This window comes from Terrapene carolina, unplaced genomic scaffold, assembly GCF_002925995.2.
Source record: "Terrapene carolina triunguis isolate 2854851 unplaced genomic scaffold, T_m_triunguis-2.0 Scaffold42, whole genome shotgun sequence".
NCBI lineage: Eukaryota > Metazoa > Chordata > Testudines > Emydidae > Terrapene > Terrapene triunguis.
Genome location: NW_020664393.1, coordinates 325062 through 347600, shown reverse-complemented (window position 1 = coordinate 347600; position 22539 = coordinate 325062). Strand labels below are relative to the sequence as shown.

Here is a 22539-nt window from a genome sequence, read left to right as displayed (position 1 = left end):
ACTAGACCTATCTGGTATGTGAAACTGCTGGAAAGAATTGTTCCACTAAGGAGCCAGTGACGGCACTGCTGGATCTGAACAGTGTGTGCAGATTCCAGAGAGTCTGTTTCTGAAAGCTTAAAAGGAGCACGTGCAGTGATCTGACATCTAATAAGTTGATCCAGTCAGGTCAGATAAAGCTTCTTAATTACAATGACCTCGGAGGAGCTAACACTAGAAAAAAAAGTCACTGCATTTATGAAATCAGGGTGGCATTTCTTCCATTTAGGCATATACTGCCAGATCCTTAAAATCCACTTTTCTTCCAAAGACCCACATTACCTGGTTTGAGTTGAATTAAAATAATCCTGGACTGGAGACCCTGCCATCATGTCTTTAGTTGTAAGGCAGGAAAGAACATCTAAAACTTTTTTCAATTACATTTATTGTAGGTAAATGAACAGGCGGTAGTTTCCATGTTCTGCATTTCCTCCCTGTGGAAGGCATTTGGGGAGAGGGTTGAGTAGACTGAGAGTGCTGAATCAAAGCACTCCTAAGAGAGTGAACCTCTAGTTTAGTAAATCTTTGAAAGTTGAGTCCACAGACTTAAGAGCTAATGTAAGACAATGTAAGTATTAAAGATTCAAAGGAAAAGGAAATCTTATGAGTTGGTTTCCCTTCTAGGTAATTCCCTCCAGACTTACTTGTTAGGATAATCTGTCCAATGAGTGCGTGCTTGGGAATATGTCCAGTTGATGGCTGAGAAAAAGAGGGCTAAATAAAAAACTAATATGTAGATACTGCTGAATAAGTCGGGAGGCTGAAGAGAAGATAGACTATAGAGAGAGACCGAAGGAGATGAATAGTTCCATTAGGGCAGTTGAGACATTGTCATTACTCAAACAACAAGGAGTCTGGTGGCACCTTAAAGACTAACAGATTTATTTGGGCATAAGCTTTCGTGGCTAAAAACCTCACTTCTTCAGATGCATAGACTGAAAGTTACAGATGCAGGCATTATATACTGACACATGGAGAGCAGGGAGTTACTTCGCAAGTGGAGAACCAGTGTTGACAGGGCCAATTCGATCAGGGTGGGTGTAGTCCACTCCCAATAATAGATGAGGAGGTGTCAATTCCAGGAGAGGAAAAGCTGCTTCTGTAATGAGCCAGCCACTCCCAGTCCCTATTCAAGCCCAGATTAATGGTGTTAAATTTGCAAATGAATTTTAGTTCTGCTGTTTCTCTTTGAAGTCTGTTTCTGAAGTTTTTTTGTTCAATGATAGTGACTTTTAAATCTGTAATAGAATGACCAGGGAGATTGAAGTGTTCACTTACTGGCTTATGTATGTTACCATTCCTGATGTCCGATTTGTGTCCATTTATTCTTTTGCGGAGGGACTGTCCGGTTTGGCCAATGTACATGGCAGAGAGGCATTGCTGGCACATGATGGCATATATAACATTAATGGATGTGCAGGTGAATGAGCCCTTGATGGTGTGGCTGATGTGGTTGGGTCCTCTGATGGTGTCGCCAGAGTAGATATGGGGACAGAGTAGGCAACGAGGTTTGCTACAGGGATTGGTTCCTGGGTTGGTGTTTCTGTGGTGTGGTGTGTAGTTGCTGGTGAGTATTTGCTTCAGGTTGGGGGGTTGTCTGTAAGTGAGGACTGGCCTGCCTCCTGTCATTACTCAGTGCGTAATGAGAACCTGGAAATTAAAGTTGTGTTCCTGTGACCTGCATGTAGTGAAGAACAGCTTCTCAAGCTAATACAGATGTGGCTGATAAGGCCAAATGAAAGTGAAAAATGTCAATCTGCCATAACATAGCATGACCCCAACAGTGGTCCTACAGACCACTTAAACCATGGAACCACAAAGAGGAGGAATAGATATGTGGTCTTTGGGAAGAGTCTGAGAACTCCTTATTTATGCTCTGCGCTCCCGTTCTAAGGCTTTGTAGTAGCCAACAGCAATCTCATTGTTAGTTTAAGGGCTGCTGTAACTTGTGCACAAAAATCTGGGCAGTTTAGCAATACAGCCTATCCAGTCGTCCTGCATCGTGAAAGGAAAACAGATGCTGTTTGTAACCATTATGTGTATGGATGATTTTGGAGAAGGGGCTAGAAATAGTGAGACACATACTGGAATTTGGGCGTCTGCTGCCAGCAGCAGATTCCTAATAAATAATAATAATATAGAGTGCAGTGTTTCCCAGAAGGCCATGCAGTGTTTGCCTCTGTTCAAATGTATTTTTATTTATTTATTTATTTATTTATTGGCCCTCTTGTGCCAATAAATGTCTAGGCCATCTCCTGGACATTAGCCTGTGTTTGAACCACTTAACTTACTACAGCATTGGGTGGTGTACTTATATGCCAGCATTATTTTCTTCTGCATTACTTTGAGAAAGAAAATGATTTGGTCTTTAGGCAGTAAGAATTCAGGCATAATACCTGAGCTAGGTAATGGCCAATAGGGAATTCTGATTACGTTATTGTTACAAATGTTTAATTGGCTCAATCCATCTGGCTGTGCACCTGGATATATACTGTACCATATGTTGTCTTTCACTGTTAACCTTGTTCTCTTCCCTCATTGTTTCTATTTGTTTCTGACACTCATGTTTTGCTTCTCATCTCACATTTCCTAATAAACTCTTTGGGGCAGGGACTGTTGTTTTTCTATGAGTTCATACAGTGGCTATCAAAGCCATGCTATGATCCTAATAGGGGCCTCTGTGTGCTACTATAATATCAGTAACACTACTAGTCAATTGCTTCTACTGTATTTGGAATGCCATTAAATCTCCTTCATTTCCAGTACTGTATATTATATATCGTACAGTACTTTTCATGGATTTGGGTGGCCTGCATTCAATTTTGATCAGACATTACGCACAGGCTAGAGCACAAAGTAGTACAGATGGTGTGCAGTGTAATTCTTCTATCCTGTCATAAGTATTCATTGCTATAAACAGTGCAAGGGCATCTGAATGAATTTCCTCCAGATATTTGTTGGTTTTGCTGGTGTTTGACTTTCTGGAAAATTAGATAAAGAAAAGTATAACTCCAGTTTAACAAGACACAGATGGGTAAATCTTGCTTTTAAGATTTTGAGAGGAAGAATAGAGATCAACAGTTGACAGAGAAGTTTTATTTTTAAACTATTTTATTTTTCTGTGACATTACAGTGTAGTAGATCACTGACTCTACAAGAGTATGTTTTGACACTTTTCAATTACTTAATATATTGCTAACATGAGATTTTTAGCTGTCAAGCACAAGACGTCTGTGTAACTATTTAATAGATTTATTGAACCCTCTTCTGGCCAACTCTTTTAGAATTTATAATCATAGGCTGGCAGTTATACCTAAAGTGCTGGAGCTCAGGTTTGAGGACTGTAACAAATTTGAGGCTACCAAAGACTTTACATTTTTCATTATGTTGTATTCTGTGAACCACACAGAATTTCATATGACTTACTTATATCTAGGTAATTTGATCCAAAAAAAAGTGTTTCATGAAAAATATTTAAAATAAATTATTTTTTTTCATTTCACCTGAAATTTCTAATTTTTCAGCAAAACACTTGAAACATTTTTTATTTTTTTACAAATTTTATTTTGGTGGGAAAAATCCTATTCTCTCACATTTTATTTTCATTTTTCCCCACTGGAGAGAAAAAAGGGGCAATGGAGTGTGTAGAAATATAGGCCCACACTGGACCTGAGTGAATTGTGGTTTTAAATTTAGTCTGGATATTAGCATAAGCAATAAGCCATCTAAACAGTTCACCTATACGGTTCGCATTGGAGCACAGTAGGGGCTATAAGTAGGGGCATTGCCAGCAGATCGAGGGACGTGATCATTCCCCTCTGGTGAGGCCTCATCTGGAGTACTGTGTCCAGTTTTGGGCCCCACACTACAAGAAGGATGTGGAAAAATTGGAAAGAGTCCAGCGGAGGGCAACAAAAATGATTAGGGGGCTGGAGCACATGACTTATGAGGAGAGGCTGAGGGAACTGGGATCGTTTAGTCTGCAGAAGAGAAGGATGAGGGGGGATTTGATAGCTGCTTTCAACTACCTGAAAGGGGGTTCCAAAGAGGATGGATTTAGACTGTGTAGCAGATCACAGAACAAGGAGTAATGGTCTCAAGTTGCAGTGGGGGAGGATTAGATTGGATATTAGGAAAAACTTTTTCACTAGGAGGGTGGTGAAGCACTGGAATGGGTTACCTAGGGAGGTGGTGGAATCTCCTTCCTTAGAGGTTTTTAAGGTCAGGCTTGACAAAGCCCTGGCTAGGGTGATTTAGTTGGGGATTGGTCTTGCTTTGAGCAGGGGATTGGACTAGATGACCTCCTGAGGTCCCTTCCAACCCTGATATTCTATGATTCTATGACATCTTAACTTATTCTAGAGCAGCAGGGCATCTCATTTAAGCATTTCCTTATTCCTTTCAAAGGTAGGAACGCATGTCATTGCACTTTCCCAAGTGATTTCAGATTTGGCTCACACAATTTGGGTCTGAACTCTCATCTTGGATTAAAGAAGATGACATTCTGTTAGTAAGTAGGGTCTTTTTTCAGTCGAAGCGCGCTCTCTCATGTGGAACTTGCTCCCTCTGGTGGTTCATCAAGCCAGAGTTTGACAGACTTCAGGGCTCAAGGCAAAGTACCCTCGTGGTAAAACTTTAATCCAGGCCTGCACAACTCATAAAGCAGCGAGGGCCATATTACTCCAAAGAAAACAACTGAGGGCCGAAACCCACCTTTCCCCCCACCCCGAAACACACACACACAGCGCCGCCCAGCCCCCCCCGAAACACCCTGCCCCACCCCAGTGCCCCCCGGCCCCACAGAAACAACCCCCCTCCCCCAGCGATGCCCACCCCACGGAAACAAACCCTCCTTCCCAGTACCGCCCCGCTGAAACAGCGGTATTGAACCTTGGTATTTTGTTATAGCGGGCCCCTAAGGTAGTATAATTAAGGTAAAAGAAAAATGTCTTTTTGCTAGAAGTAGAATAAGATCTTCCCCCCACTTTGTAATCAATTGCCCTGTTGAATGAAGGAGGTGTGAATGAGGAAGGCGTGGAAGGCAGGCACCTCCAGACACTGCAACCCTTGGAGGGGGGATTGGAGCCAGACCAAGAACAATCAAACTTGTCAAGTGGGCTGACTAGAGAAGAACAGACATACTGATGGCCTCAGGGGTTAGAAGCAAGTACCTTCCTTTGGGAACACCCTCTTTTCAGCATTGGGACAACCCCCAGCCCAGAGAAAAGCAGCAAAAAGGACCAATTTTTATGAGAGACAAGATCAGTAGAACAGGCCAGCCACCGACTCACCGCTCGCCTCCTCAGCCCCTTCCACAAGTATAAAGCCCCCCCGCCACTGCCCGCCTGCTTGGCTCGTCATCCCCTCACCCCCCCGGCTCGCCTACTCACCCCCCTGCCACCTGCTCGCCTACTCAGCCCCCCGCCTCCTCCACCACCGGCTCACCTGCCCCCCCACCACTGCCCGCCCGCTCAGCTCGTCATCCCCCCCCACCCCCTCCGGCTCGCTCACTCACCCCCTGCTGCCCGTTCGCCACCTCAGCCTCCCTCCCCCGCCGCCGGCTCACCTGCCTCCCCGCCACTGCCCACCCACTTTTGTTGTAGTATTGTCACTCAATTACGGACCTAAAAGTGGCAATACTACAACAAAAAAACTTCAGTAACAGACTCCAACCAGAAACTGCTGAATTGGAATTAATTTGCAAAATAGACACCATTAAATTAGGCTTAAATAAAGACTGGGAGTGGATGGGTCATTACACAAAGTAGAACTATTCCCCCTACTGTTTCTCATACCTTCTTGTCAATTGTTCGAAATGGGCCATCCTGATTATCACTACAAAAGTTTTTTTTCTCCTGCTGACAATAGCCCACCTTAACTGATCACTCTCGTTATAGTTGGCATGGCAACACCCATTTTTTCATGTTCTCTGTGTGTGTATATATATATCTTCCTACTGTATTTTCCACTGCATGCATCCAATGAAGTGGGTTTTAGCCCATGAAAGTTTATGCTTGAATAAATTTGTTAGTCTCTAAGGTGCCACAAGAACTCCTGTTCTTTTTGCTGATACAGACTAACACAGCTATCACTCTGAAACCATTCACTATTATGTTACATAGTTCTTTTTAGAGTAGTGTCTATATAACTCTGTTAGTTTCAACATTATTACATTATTTAGGACTTTTTCATAAGAACCCCTGTGAGCTTCACTTGAACACTCTCAGCCCCATAGACCTGGATTAATTCAGCTGTTGTGGAAGGCCACAGAGAGAGTGGCAGTCCTTGGGATAGCCAGGGCTCCTCATATCTGGGAGACTTTTGCTCTCCTTAGATGATTACACTTTGTCAGTTTTTCCTGGTGAAATGCATATACTGCTCACTAGGTGGCAGTAACAACACATTGCAGATAAAAATGAGATTCTGAAATTCACTTTCAAATAACTTGTGCTTGGGAAATTGACTCCCCTATTTCCAATAAGACATCACAGGACTGGGTGAGCAGCAGACAAAACGTTGACTAGGTACAATCTTGCATGTTAAATGTTTTAGAATCACACATACACATGCTGTGCAATGATGTAAAAATACACACACAAGAAATGGTAGAAGAGATTGAAGGGGACATGACTATAGCTCAAATGGACAGAGACCAAGAATGTTCAACTTTGATATAAACATTTCTGCCTATATATTTTTGGTTGCACCAGTTTTATACCTGATGGACCTCTTAGCTGACCGCTAGCAACTGAAGATAAATATACCAGACATAGGGAGATTTAAAGGTCTCATTAGGAAATTGCATTCTTAGAATCATAGAAGATTAGGGTTGGAAGAGACCTCAGGAGGTCATCTAGTCCAATCCCCTGCTCAAAGCAGGACCAACCCCAACTAAATCATCCCAGCCAGGGCTTTGTCAAGCTGGGCCTTAAAATCCTCTAAGGATGGAGATTCCACCACCTCACTAGGTAACCCATTCCAGTGCTTCACCACCCTCCTAGTGAAATAGTGTTTCCTAATATCTAACCTAGACCTCCCCCACTGCAACTTGAGATGATTGCTTCTTGGTCTGTCATCTGCCAGCACTTTGAACAGCCGAGCTCCATCCTTTTTGGAGCCCCCTTCCGGTAGTTGAAGGCTGCTATCAAATCCCCCCTCACTCTTCTCTTTTCCAGACTAAATAAGCCCAGTTCCCTCAGCCTCTCCTCGTAAGTCATGTGCCCCATCCCCCTAATAATTTTTGTTACCCTCAACTGGACTCTCTCCAATTTGTCCACATCCCTTCGGTAGTGGGGGGGACGGGACACCAAACTAGATGCAATACTCCAGATGTGGCCTCACCAGTGCCGAATAGAGGGAAATAATTATTTCCCTTGATCTGCTGGTAATACTCCTACTAATGCAGCCCAATATGCCATTAGCCTTCTTGGCAACAAGGGCACTCTGACTCATATCCAGCTTCTCGTTCACTGTAATCCCCCAGTCCTTTTCTGCGGAACTGTCATTTAGCCAGTCGGTCCCCAGCCTGTAGCTGTGCATGAGATTCTTCCTTCCTAAGTGCAGGACTCTGCACTTGTCCTTGTTGACCTAATCCAATTTCTTTTGGCCCAATCCTCCAACTTGTCAGGACATTCTGGTCCCTATCCCTACCCTCCAGCCTATCTACCTCTCCCCTCAGCTTAGTGTCATTTGTGAACTTGCTGAGGGTGCAATCATCCCATCATCCAGATAATTAATGATGTTGAAGATGTTGAACAAAACTAGCCCCAGGACCAACCCCATGGGCACTCTGCTTGATACCGGCTGCCAACTAGACATCAAGCCGTTGATCACTATCCGTTGAGCCCGACGATCTAGCCAGCTTTCTGTCCACCTTATAGTCCATTCATCCAATCCATACTTTTTTAACTTGCTAGAAAGAATACTGTGGGAGGCTGTATCAAAAACGTTGCTAAAGTCAAGATACATCACGTCCACCCCTTTCCCTATATCCACAGAGCCAGTTATCTCATCATAGAAGGCAAGCAGAATGGTCAGGCATGACTTGCCCCTGGTGAATCCATGTTGACTGATCCTGATCATCTTCCTCTCCTCCAAGTGCTTCAAAATAGATTCCTTGAGAACCTGCTCCATGATTTTTCCACGATTTTTCTTAAGCTGCTGTGCTAGCATTTGAAAAGGCAAATCGTTTTTCTTTTTGCAACAATTGAAAATTCATATCACTTCCCCTCCACCCTCTGTCTCCTCAACTCACCCACTTTTTTCCCCTTCCATGTGGCAGGTACAAAACATCCTGCAGAACTTCTTAATTTGACACTAACATTGATGGATTTTAGTGTATTTTAAAGTTGTGTTTTAACAATTTTGTCTCCCCTGAATTACTGCTGTCCATAGAGCCAAATAGCTAAACCTAATTAAAACATGTGGCATGTTTTACCCATGCTGAGTAATATCAAAGCTGGTGTAGTGGCTGTATTGGTAGAATTTTTCTCTGATGGGGAAGAATGGCAAGGCCCAGGGAAACTGCCAGAAAGTACCATCCCAGCTTAAACTCTGATTAAAAACCAAGCATTTGGCAAATTATGAAAGGTTTTTGTATCAGGAAAAGTGTGTGAAGCTGATACTCTAAATATTTTGAACATTCAGACTCATTGTAAAGTCAGGAGGTGAGCAATCTGTTGCAAATTCCCCTTTATTGTTGAACTCTTCTGGATGTTTCATATGTTTAGTAGTGTTCCTTTTTAGTTTCATTTTTATGAAGAACTTACAAATGCCTCTTTCTTTTATATTTTCCCTTTGTGATAAATATTTTTCAAAACATTATTATGGCTATCATAGATTATAGTTTCCTTCTCCTACTCCTTTCATTATCCAAGTGTGGACATGGCATATATTCAACAAATTTAGGTAACAGCTACAAAACTTGAAGTTTCATAGAGAACATCATGCATGTATCTTAAGAAAGTTTGTAATTGCAATACCCAAGGGCTGTGCTGAATAAATGTTGCCATTGTTAAAATGAAGGTCCTTGGGAATGAGACAAAAATGTTCACCTCATTAGAAAAATTATATGTTTTCTGTATATACTCCGAGGAATATGTCACTTTTTTCTTCCAATAAAAATATTTAGAAAAAGTGTAACTACTTTCTTATCGTGGTGAGTGCTTTGAAGCACTGGCTGGAGTTAGAGCTGCAGAAAAAGGGTTTTCAGATCAGAGTTTTGGTTTGTACCCACCTCTGTTTAGAAAGGGAATAACATACAGTAAACAGACATATTTCTTCATGGTGGGGGAAAGATTAGTTTTTTAGTGGTTTATTTAGATTTGTCGGCAAACCAACACCCATGTTATGCTCTGGACATCCTCATATAATTTTCAAAATAAAATGCACATTTTTTAACAGTGAGGATAGTTAACCATTGGAACAATTTACCAAGGGTTATGGTGGATTATCCAAACCTAGATATTTTTAAAATCAAGATTGGATGCTGCTGGTTGTTTTTATGATATGCTCGATTTCAAACAGGAATTAATGTAGGGAAGCTTTATGACCTGTGTTATACAGGAGGTCAGACTAGATGATCACAGTGGTCCCTTCTGGCCTAATAATCTGTGAATCCTGTATTCCGAGGACATGACTTCTACCTGTTCCTCGCTTCCCATCTTTCTACTTTCACAACCTTTTCTCCTAGTCTGCCATCATTATCAATCCTCTTCTCTCTCATTAGTGATATCTGTTCTAACCCAGGCTTCCAACATATAATCACATTTTCCTCTGCCTACCCATCCCTGCTTTCTCCCTCATCTGTCATTATGCTGACATTTCCATCCTTCCCAATTGCCTTCTTCTGTTCTTTCTGCAACACCCATTCTAGCTTAAAATAAGAAAATGAGAAATACCAGTAAGACTTGTACATAATAAACTGATCTTATTATGATGATCCTTGCCTCTTCCCTTTCCTATCTCCTTTCTCCCTCTCTTCCTTTCATTTGTGGTGTCATATCTCAAAATAGATTGTAAACTCTTTGGGGCAGAAATATGTCATCTGTTTCTCCTGCAAGTTCATTCTAGCAGTTCATACAAGAGAGACTGATCTGCCACAGAGAGATGAGGTAACCTTTAGGTGTTTAGCAAAGAGGCCTCTTTCTTTTTCATTCCGAATACAAAAGTTCTTTGAGATTTACAGATGGGTATTGTTATTATTCATTATTATATGAAGACTTTTGTTTAAACTCTTTTTTTCTCAAATATACAAATAGCATCTGCAAATCTCTTTGTAGGTAAAAATTAGATAAATTGCATAAGATCTTAGTTGCTTTACAGTTTAAAAAAGATATTGATAGCTAAATTATATGTTTTATGAATTGAAAGGGGGTTTAAATCACATTTCTAAATACTACGTTTAATTGGAAGAAATGATTACCATCTCAAAAGCCACCTGATACAAGCTATAAATTGGCAGCTCATAGCTTGTGGTATTTGGTTGAGTTCTAGAATGTATTTCTTCTCAGTCAAACCGTACAAATGGTTGGTACATTCCTTATAATTCAGTCAAGTAGCTAACCTTTAAGAACCATTAACAGCATTGAAACATATTGATTCTGAACTCTGGACTGACAGACATCCTGCCAAAAATAAATCTCCTTAAAAACCATGCACACATGCATTGAAGATCCAGATATAGCTGGGAGACAAGTATAGTGGCTCTACAGGCCTGATCCAAAGCCCATGAAATCACTAGGAGTTTTTTTCCCATTCATTTCTGTGGGCTTTTGGTTAGGCCTTGAGAGGGAAGTGGCATAACCAAGAACTCCAAGGGAAATGACAGTTTTTCCTCCCTCCTTCCCAACGGAAGTACTGTACAGTATTAGCACGTTAAACTGGGTATGCACTTGCAGAATAAACTGAGCATTTGATGTCATGCTTGTAGGAGATGGAGAATAGACTTAGGACTATGTTTGCATTACTGTGTTTGGGGAAAATTGACAAAGCTACAGTCACAGTGTATACACATTTTCCTTTGACTTTAATGGGAGGTTAGCATATGTAAAGGTTTCAGGAACACTTATTATTGATTATATAGTAATATAGGAGTGCATGGTGCTTCATAAAAATATATACCCTTTAGAAAGGTCTCTGCCTTAAGGAGTCTATTATCTGAGCTGTAACACAAATAATTAAAAGATGAGGCATGAAGATATAAACAGAATCTTAATTGATCATCACTAAGGCTAAGATTTTGTCACGGATATTTTTAGTAAAAGTCAGGGACTGGTCACGGGCAATAATGAAAAAATCACAGAAGCCAGTGACCTGTCCCTGACTTTTACTAAAAATATCTATGATAAAATGAGGAGCCTGCGGGTGGGCTGGGAGCTCCAGGGTCCCCATCTGCTGGCAGCTCCAAACTCTGGAGGTTCCCTTTGCTGCGATGGAGGCCGGGAGCTCTGGGGGTCCCTCCTGTTGCCCATGGAAGGAGAGAGCTGCAGGGTTTCCCGTGCCACCCACAGAGGCGGAAAGCTGTGGGGGTTCCTGCTGCCACCTGCAGCAGCTGGAAACTCCGGGGGTCCCCCATGCCGCTTGCAGCGGCAGCAAGTGTTGGGGGTGGCAGGAGCTGCGGGGTGGCAAGGGAGCTGCGGGGGTCCCCCCTGCCACCCAGAGCGGCCGGGAGCTGTGGGAGGTCCGCCCGCTGGCAGGGGACCCCACAGCTCCCAGCCGGGGCTGGCTGAAGTCACTGAGGTCTTTGGAAGTCACGGAATCTGTTATTTCCATGACACAGACTAGGTCTACGCTGGGGAGGGAGGGGATCGATTTAAGATACGCAAATTCAGCTACACGAAGAGCGTAGCTGAATTCGACGTATCCGAGCCGACTTACCCTGCTGTGAGGACGGCGGCAAATCGCCATGGCTCCCCCGTCGATGGCGCTTACACCTACCTGGGCTGGTGGAGTACGCGCGTCGATTCGGGGATCGATTGTCGCATCCCGACGAGACACGATAATTCAATCCCCAAGAGATCGATTTCTACCTGCTGATCCAGGTGGGTAGTGAAGACAAGCCCTGAATCGCAGCCTTAATTGTCAGTGAAAGGTTGGGCAAAAAACCCCAAAAGAACCTAGACCTGAAGGAGAGATTTGAATGTGTAGAAGGAGTACTTTATATAACTTTGGAAACACAATGTGAATCAATACAGATAAGAAATGTCTGTACTTGCAAATATCCTGACAATGTATTAATATTTTACTGTGCTAAACAACAGCCCTTTTATTTCGTTATATTTCTATCTTCTTGTTCTTTTAAAAATGCTGTTGGAAAAAAATATTGAGAGACTGACTGCCTGTTTGTGAGCATAGGCTATATTTCAGGAAGTTAGATAAACCTGTTTAGAGTGGAAATTGAAAATCTGCCTTTGTTCCATGGAAACACACATTTAATAGAGTCTTTCGCAAAACACTTATGTCTTTGTTGGGTTATGCTTTCTCCAACCATCACAAGATGAAGAGATGCAGACTTGATTGATTCTGATACTTCTTACTTGATTCCATTTTGTGTTATATAAAAAAAAGTTTTTGACATTTTTTGTGAAAGTTTTTGTTCTGTTAAAGAGCCAGGGATTGTCAGCGGAGGTTTTGACATATCTACAGACATGTGAAAGCTATAAATAGACATATGGGGTGAAAAGTTGGGACACATCTTTTGTTGTTGTTGTCCCCACCCCCGTTCCCCTCTGACATTGACATATGTTGGACGGGAAAAAAATTTAGGAGGGATATAATAAAATACAAAATAATCTATTTATTTTCTAGGAAACATACAGGTGATGAGCCATCATTTGCAGATCTGCTTGCAGCCACAGGTCACCCATTTTGAAGTAGTACCTTTTTTTGTTTTTGAGCTTTGTTTCCTTAGAAGACGCTAAAATTTATTTTTGACCAGGCATAGATTTAGGGATCAATCATGAGAGATTTTTGAAGCTTTGACTCCTAAATGATTGTGTGCCCGATCCCAAGAGATGCACTGATGTCAATGAGGTTTATTGGATGGTGATCTCTCAGGAACAGTCCCTATGTGTCATATTTGTACTGTTTGCCAAAAGCATGGTATGACTCCCATATGCGGTGCCAATATGTTGTTTTATGTTCTCCTTTCCTTTGCTGGATATATAAAAACTTTGTTGTTTTCTTCTCTATCCTTGTTACATATCAAATAAAATCATAACATGCTTTCTAGAGACTAAACTAGCAGGTTAACCTCCTGCTTAAAGAAGTCACCCACCCAAAGTCCTTGTCAGAGTTTTCAACCAAGGTTGGCTCAAATTCCATTTTCATGAATGCAAATGCACTGTCCATTTACTTCCTAGGTGCAGGGTGTCTTCTTTGCCTGCTAAAAATAGCCCCAAAGTTTATTGTCTTTGCTCATAGACAGGCTAATCTCCCAAGGCTTGTTTTTTTCCTGTGTGCTCTCTTCCTGCTGATTTCACGTCTCTTTATTAACATCTGACTTTGTATGTAAATGAGCATCCATTGTGTTTGCTTACAGTGCTTAATTTACATCCCAACAGAGAAAGTGGTGAATAAACATCTCCTTTCTAACAGGAAACCTGGTTTTCACCTCTGCAACTTGATACCGACTCTAAGACCATATTTTCAGTATATATGCATCACTCCTTACATAGTACCTATATATACATTTCACAGTGATGTTAATAACTATTGTGAGACTGGCTTTCATTTCAGACCACACATAACATTCTTTGATGAATCAGAATGTACCTACTGGAATCATAGAACTGGAAGGGACCTCGAGAGGTTATCTAGTCCAGTCCCCTGCACTCATGGCAGGACTAAATATTACCTAGATCATCCCCGACAGGTGTTTGTCTAACCTGCTCTTAAAAATTTCCAATGATGGAGATTCCACAAGCTCCCTAGGCAATTTATTCCAGTGCTTAAACACCCTGACAGTTAGGAAGTTTTTCCTAATGTCCAACCTAAATCTTCCTTGCAATTTAAGCCCATTGCTTCTTGTAATATCCTCAGAGGTTAAGAAAAACAATTCTTCTCCCTCCTCCTTGTAACAACCTTTTACGTACTTGAAAACTGTTATCATGTCCCCTCTCAGTCTTCTCTTTTCCAAACTAAAAAAAAAACAATTTTTTATATCTTCCCTCATAGGTCATGTTTTCTAGACCTTTAATCATTTTTGTCGCTCTTCTCTGTATTCTCTCCAACTTGGCCACATCTTTCCTGAAATGTGGTGCCCAGAACTGGACACAATACTCCAGTTGAGGCCTAATCAGTGCAGAGTAGAGCGGAAGAATTACTTCTCGTGTCTTGCTTACAACGCTCCTGCTAATACATCCCTGAATGATGGTTTGTGGTTTTTTTGCAACAGTGTTACACTGTTGACTCATATTTAGCTTATGATCCACTATGATCCCCAGGTCCCTTTCTGCAGTACTCCTTCTTAGGCAGTCATTTCCCATTTTGTATGTGTGCAACTGATTGTTCCTTCCTAAATGGAGTATATTGCATGTATCCTTATTGAATTTCATCCTATTTACTTCAGACAATTTCTCCAGTTTGTCCAGATCATTCTGAATTTTAATCCTATTCTCCAAAGCACTTGCAATCCCTCCCAGCTTGATATCATCCACAAACTTTATAAGTGTACTCTCTATACCATTATCTAAATCATTGATGAAGATATTGAACTGAACCGGACTGAGAACCGATCTCTGTGGGACCCCACTCATGCCCTTCCAGCATGACTGTGAACCACTGATAACTACTCTCTGGGAACGGTTTTCCAACCATTTTTGCACCCACCTTATAGTAGCTCCATCTAGGCTGCATTTCCCAAGTTTGTTTATGAGAAGGTCATGCGAGACAGTATCAAAAGCTTTACTAAAGTCAAGATATACCATGGCTACTGCTTTCCCCCTATCCACAAGGCGTGTTACCCTGTCAAAGAAAGCTATCAGGTTGGTTTGATACAATTTGTTCTTGACAAATCCATGCTGGCTGTTGCTTATCACCTTATTATCTTCTAGATGTTTGCAAATTGATTGCTTAATTATTTGCTCCATTACATTTCTGGGTACAGAAATTAAGCTGACTGGTCTGTAATTCCCCGGGTTGTCCTTATTTCCCTTTTTATAATTGGAACTATATTTTCCCTTTTCCAGTGTTCTGTAATCTCTCCCGTCTTCCATGACTTTTCAAAGATAATCACTAATGGCTTAGATATCTCCTCAGTCAGCTCCTTGAATATTCTAGGATGCATTTCATCAGGCCCTGGTTACTTGAAGACATATAACTTGTCTAAGTAATTTTTAACTTGTTCTTTTCCTATTTTAGCCTCTGATCGTACCTCATTTTCACTGACATTCACTATGTTAGACATCCAATCACCACCAACCTTCTTGGTGAAAACCAAAACAAAGAAGTCATTAAGCACCTCTGTCATTTCCACATTTTCTGTTGTTATTTCCCCCCCCTCATTGAGTAATGGGCCTACCCTGTCCTTGGTCTTCCTCTTGCTTCTAATGTGTTTGTAGAATGTTTTCTTGTTACCCTTTATGTCTCTAGATAGTTTGATCTCGTTTTGTGCCTTGGCCTTTCTAATTTTGTCCCTACATACTTGTGTTATTTGTTTATATTCATCCTTTGTAATTTGACCTAGTTTCCACTTTTTGTAGAACTCTTTTTTTTATTTTTAGATCATTGAAGATCTCCTGGGTAAGCCAGGGTGGTCTCTTTCCATGCTTCCTATCTTTCCTACGCAATGGGATAGTTTGCTCTTGTGCCCTTAATAATGTCTCCTTGAAAAACTGCCAACTGTCTTCAATTGTTTTTCCCCTTCAACTTCCTTCCCATGGGATCTTACCTACTAACTCCCTGAGTTTGCTAACGTCTACCTTCTTGAAATCCATTGTCTTTATTTTGCTGTTCTCCCTCCTACCATTCCTTAGAATCATGAACTCTACCATTTCATGATCACTGTCACCCAAGCTGCTTTCCACCTTCAAATTCTCAACCAGTTCCTACCTATTTATCAAATCAAATCTAGAATACCCTCTCCTCTAGTAGCTTTCTCCACCTTCTGAAATAAAAAATTGTCTCCAATACATTCCAAGAACTTGTTGGATAATCTGGGCTTTGCTGTGTTATTTTCCCAACAGATATCTGAGTAGTTGAAGTCTCCTGTCACCACCAAGTCCTGTGCTTTGGATTATTTTGTTAGTTGTTTTTATAAAAGCCTCATCCACCTCTTCTTCCCGGTTAGGTGGTCTGTAGTAGACCCCTACCATGACATCCCCCTTGTTTTTTTACCCCTTTTATCCTTACCCAGAAATTTTCAACAAATCTGTCTCCTATTTCCATCTCAACCTCAGTCTAAGTGTATACATTTTTAATGAGGAGATACCCCTCTGTACCTCCTTGCCAGTTAGCATTAAGAAGTTCTTGGGTCACAGCTGAATCGAATGTTGATTAAACTTTTAATTTCAGAGATAGACATCAGACTACATAGCAGTTTATAAAGGATTTATCATGCAGTAACTACTTATTAGCGTACTGTGGAAAAGAGTGTCATGTATAAACACTGTCAGTCTCTCTTTTTCATCAGCTTATATTTCTGACATAGAAGCAAGGAACTTCTTTTTCTTACTAGCAGCCTAATAGCAAACCCACAGATTAACTACACATCACAGAATTGTCCTCAGAAGACAAAAAAGGATTTGGTAAGGGAAAAAGAAAATATGTGCCAACAACATGTGATAAAACAGGCCTATTTACCTTAGGGTGAGAAGGTAATAAACTACTGTTCATATAGGACACGTGCCCTGCCTCTCTCTCAATAGACTGAGCCAGTACGGGGCAGAATGTCATACAAGCATTTCTCTTGGGTCCCCATCAGTTCTTGCATAATGATGCTTTCTAAATAAAAATGAAAGGGATGGAGGGCGGCTGAGCTGTCATTTAGAGCACAGTACACATTACTAATGAAAGTCCAAAAAAATTACTTCATCTTCTGCAACAGAAACCTCAAGTTTCTTGTCCCCAACAGCATCCGCACTAAAGAAAAGAAACATTCCTTGGTAAATTTTTGTTTCATCGAAAAATGGTGGTCTTGGCTAGTTCTTAAAACAATACATAATACAGACTGCTGGAACGTACTCGTATACCATGGCAAAGCCCACTGCGCTTTCTGACCCAGATTCCATGGAGAATTGGAGTGGTAACCTAGTTATGACTTGAAACTTTTCTCTAAGAGGTTTTCCTAGGTAGTAATGATCCACTTTTGGAATGAAAAGTTCTCCATATCATGCTACTGAATTAACTCATTCTGTCTCTTCTCGTGTTGCTGTGCCAGCTAAACCTAATCTGAACCTGTTGCTTTAAAAAGAAAAAAAATTCTTAGAAGGTTTGAGTACGTAGCAGTTATGAAACAGTGCTATATTTAATATTTTATCTTTGTTTGAGACTACCGTTTTAAGTATACATCTTTCCTCTCTCGTTAAAAGCTCAATTTCAAGTGGTTTAAATCTTTTTTTTTCTTATTTTTTTAAATGAAAAAATAGCATTACTCACATACCACAAGTCTAAATACTGTCTGGGATTTATTATATTATTCAGTGAAGTTGACTACAGATAGTTCCATATAGAACAAAATGGTGGACAAAAAATATTCTTGTATTGATGATGATTCCATGAGACATACAAACTGTGCGTTAAACTTTGTCTCATTCATGCCTCTTTTAGTAAACATTTCTCTCTTAGAAAACTAGCTTTGGGTTTTTTTGGTAATAACTTGTGTCTGCAGTGCATGAGCATATAGACAATATATTGTTTTAGGAAACTGTAGTAAAGAATAAAATAGTTTAATGATAATGGTCAATTGACATAAACCAAGAGAAATCTTTCTCAGTCAGACACATTAATGAATGGGCTAATTCTTAATAACTGATTAGTGTTATTCTTCAGAGTCCAATATGCTTTTAGAGGCATACGTTCAGAAGAATATGTTTGCCTGTAAAGGCCAAATTCTTTTTCCATTACACCCATAAAATGGGCATTCATAGCTCTACTGAGAGCAGAGGTTGGATTTGTTTGTTTTACGCCTCCAATCAGTGTGCAGTACATCAGCTGAGTAGCTCTCACTAGACTGGACTCAGGGGACCTGGGTTCTGTTCCTAATTTTGCCATTGGCCTGCTGGGTGACCTTGGGCATGTCACGTCATCTCCCAGTGCCTCAGTTTCCCCATTTGTAAAATGAGAATAATGATACTGGCCTCTCTTTGTAAAAATCTTTGAGATTTTCTGATCTGAAAAAGTGCTACATGAGAGCACAGTGGAATTATTATTATCATTAAATATTATTAGGGCTGTCAATCACAGTTAACTCAAGCAATTAACTCAAAACAAATTGACACTATTAAAAAAATTAATCACTATTAATCACTGTTTTAATCGCACTGGTAATAATAGAATACCAACTGAAATTTATTATAAATATTTTTGGATATTTATCTACATTTTCAAATATATTGATTTCAGTTACAATACAGAATATAAAGTGCACAGTGCTCACTTTATATTATTTTTATTACAAATATTTTGCAATGTAGAAAAGATAAAAGAAATAGTATACAATTCTCCCCAAAGGAGTTCAGTCACAAATTTAATTAATGCATTATTTTTTTAACAAGCATCATCAGCATGGAAGCATGTCCTCTGGAATGGTGGCTGAAGCATGAAAGGGCATACGAATGTTTAGCATATCTGGCACGTAAATACCCTGCAACGCTGGCTACAAAAGTGCCATGCGAACGCCTGTTCTCACTTTCAGGTGACGTAAACAAGAAGCGGGCAGCAGCATCTCCCGTAAATGTAAATAAACTTGTTCGTCTTAGTGGTTCGCTGAACAAGAAGTAGGACTGAGTGGTCCTATAGGCTCGAAAGTTTTACATTGTTTTGTTTTTGAGTGCAGTTATATAAAAACAAATTCTACATTTGTAAGTTGCACTTTCACGATAAAGAGATTGCACTTCTGTATTTGTATGTGGTGAATTGAAAAATACTAGGTGGGGTTTGTTTCTTTTTTACATTGGAAATATTTGTAATCAAAAATAGTAATATAAAGTGAGCACTGTATGCTTTGTATTCCATGTTGTAATTGAAATGAATATATTTGAATATGTAGAAAAACATCCAAAATATTTAAATAAATGGCATTCTATTATTGTTTAACAGTGTGATTAAAACTGTGATTAATCACAATTAATTGTTTTAATCATTTGACAGCCCTAATTATTATGACATCAACTTTTATCAGATAAAATGATGACATGCATTAAAAAAACTGATCTGAGAAATAATGTCATTGATATAGGAATGCTGATACAGATCAGTTGGTGCTGACTGCAAGTTTTAAACGTAACTGTAGATTTTGGGTGCCTCCATTTTTTGGTCTCCAAACTGAGATATCTTAAGATCTCTGATTGTCAGGAGGCAGGTGCTCAGCACTTTCTGGAGACCAGGTCTATTGAAGTAACCTCAAATTGAATATCCCAAAACTGAAAATCAATAAAGTGATATATCATACACAAAACCCTACAGTGCTTTTCAGGACAATAATTCATGATTTAAAATATGTGGGAAAACAAAACATAAGAAAGGCAATAGCTGTGAAATTTATACCGGGGAGAGATAATTACATACATTTTTTTGCTATTACATGTCACATTGTTTTCTTTTCCTTTTTTTATGTAAATCAAGAATTATAGCTCTGTACAACTTTTAAGATTTCTCTGCTTTTTTTAATATCAGTCTTTTAAATTTTATTTTATTATCTTTTATCTTTTTATTTATTTACTTTTGCCTATGGAGTGAAGGAAAAATTGCTGTGTTTATAGTATAGTTTGCAAATATGATTGGCTGGTAGAAGATAATTATGTTTTTATTTTTCAGAAAACTGTGGGACATATTTCCCAGAAGTGAAAAATGATCCAGCCAAATATTTACAAAGTTGCCCTGAGTCTGTAAAAAAGTGGCTGAGGCAACTGAAAAATGCTGGGAAGGTCCTGCTATTAATTACCAGCTCTCACAGTGACTATTGCAGACTCCTGTGTGAACACATCCTTGGGTAAGTGTACTGTTGATCTCAGTTCATTTCCGATTAGACCTCCCAGAGAGCAGTAACCACGGTTAGAATTAGAGATGGCCCTGAGCAGTAAGGATAGAGGTTTGAACTTTCTCAGATGCAAGGAGGTATTTGGATCTGGGGTTTTGGTCTGGGTCTGTTTCTAGTTAGTGTTTCACATTATCTCAGAACTGGGAGCTCAGTAGTTATGGGCTGTCCTAAAAACTGTACATTTTTATAAGTAGCATTTCACATTGAATAACCAGTTTTTCAAAAGATAGGCCTTGTGGTTAAGGCACTGGCCCTTATTTCTTTATTAATTGTATTATGAATGGCCCCAGATGCCCAAATCTGGATAGGGGCCCTGTTATGGTAGGCACTGTACAAACATATGGTGAGAGGTAATTCCTGCCCTGAAGCTCTTACATGAATGGCTATTAGCCAGCATGGGTAAGGAATGGTGTCGCTAGCCTACTTGATCATTACCTGTTAGGTTCACTCCCTCTGGAGCACCTGGCATTGGCCACTGTCGGTAGACAGGATACTGGGCTGGATGGACCTTTGGTCTGACCCAGTACGGCCGTTCTTATGTTCTTAGAAGGGAGGAGAAACTGAGACGCAGAGATGTGAAGCAACTTGCCCAAGGTTACACAGCAGGTCATTGGCACATACAAGTGGGGCCAGATGTGTGCATAGGCCTATAGGGCTATGCCAAGGGCCCCCATCTGCTGATATCGTGCGATTGTAACAGAATCAAGACTTCCATTTTTTAAATAAAAAGTAAGTTTCTAGGTTGTGAAGAAAAGCTTGAAAGTGTGATCAGGGATTAACAGGTGCAGTGATGTCTGCTTGAGTCTGCACAAGAAATATAGTTCTGAGAAGTGTGAATGACCCCATGCATCTCAATAGGGTGTTAATTCTGAGGCCCACTGCTCTTGTAGGCCCTACCAATACCACCCCAGCAGAGGATTCTGTATATGGCAAGAGAAATAGATTGCAGTGGCCAGCCCTCGCCAGCCCACGCTCCCAAGCAAATATTTCCCAATTGTTGAGGCATGTAGTAAGGCCACTCCCTGCTGCCATCTCTGTCTCTCTGGGAAGGGCCCCTGTTGCTCCTGAGGGGAGAAGTTCCCTTGTTGCCACTTTGGTAAGAAGGGACCTCTTGCCACTCCCCTGCCTCTCTGGCAGTGCGTAGGACCCTTTGTCATCATCATTCCATGTGGAGTGCAGGGCCATAGCACGGGGATGAGGCCACAGGGGACCCCATATCATGATATATCTAGAGGACCAGATTGCTCTACTCTTGTCCCAGGTCTCCCAACTCTCAATCCACTGTCTGATGAATGTATGTGAGCTACTCAGATATTATACAGTAACCTTCAGAGAAGAGCCTATAAATAACTTCTTATTGCTCTTAATGCATGGTTGCCAAAAAGATAATTGTGCACAGAAAACATATATTTACAGTACTTAGGCAGAATAGATAATTTCATACAAAGATGGTTCACTGCAATTAATTTGAGATATACAGCTGCCAATGATGGCACCTATTTGTATCCACAGATTTTTCAAGCTCATAATATTGAGAATTTGGCTGGATAAGCCAAATGCAACCCAAAGTTAGTGGGCTTAACTCCCACTGAAATCTCTGGGACAAATCCATGAATTTAATAATGGTGTAGGTTACACACTGAGTGTAACTTCATTAATAAAACAGTTTTAGGCGGCAGCATATTGTAGCTATTCTGGCTGTCAGTGGGTTTATTACATATAGAAATTGGGTAGAAATTGCAGCAGGAAAAGCACAGCTGATATAAAAGTGTAAGACACAGCTGCGTCCCAACAACAGCGCAACTCCTGCCAAACCATTCCCAGTGCTCCCAGGACTAAACAGAATCCTGGCAGCAGCAGCTACAACTCTACTATTTTTGATGAGACTTGCACCTGCTGCCACTAAGGTGGAATCTGTTTCCTCCTGCCACCCCTCAAAAACGAATAAAAAGTAATACTCAAATGAGTAGTATACCCAGGGACTGATTCTCTACCGCCAGGCACTTTCTGTAGTCATTTATATCAGAGCAAGCACTCCTATCCATGCATTGACATCGGTGCCTCCCTTTAATTGGGTATGTAATGCTCTAGTAGTTCTCTACTGGTGTGCAAGAGATCTTAAAGACTGTATGGCTACATGGCACAGTGAAAAGCCTGCTACATCCACACTGCTGTACATAGCTATATGTGTCAGTGAAAGGCTGTGGCCGGGGGGAGACAGCAAGGAAAAGCTTTGGTAGGTCCCCACTGCTGGAATCTTTCCCTGCAGCAGGTGAAGACTACAGCCTTTGGGAGCTGCCGGA

General features: G+C 40.7%; 1 protein-coding gene across 1 annotated transcript in view; it reads left to right on the top strand.

The window, feature by feature from the left end:
• The window catches only part of LOC112106981 (dermatan-sulfate epimerase), a 296569-nt gene that overhangs the window by 129579 nt on the left and 144451 nt on the right, over positions 1-22539 (top strand). Inside the window, exon 7 of the mRNA XM_026653475.1 lies at positions 20014-20188. Within this exon, the coding sequence (XP_026509260.1) occupies positions 20014-20188 (175 nt within the window). The remainder of the gene's footprint in view (positions 1-20013; positions 20189-22539) is intronic.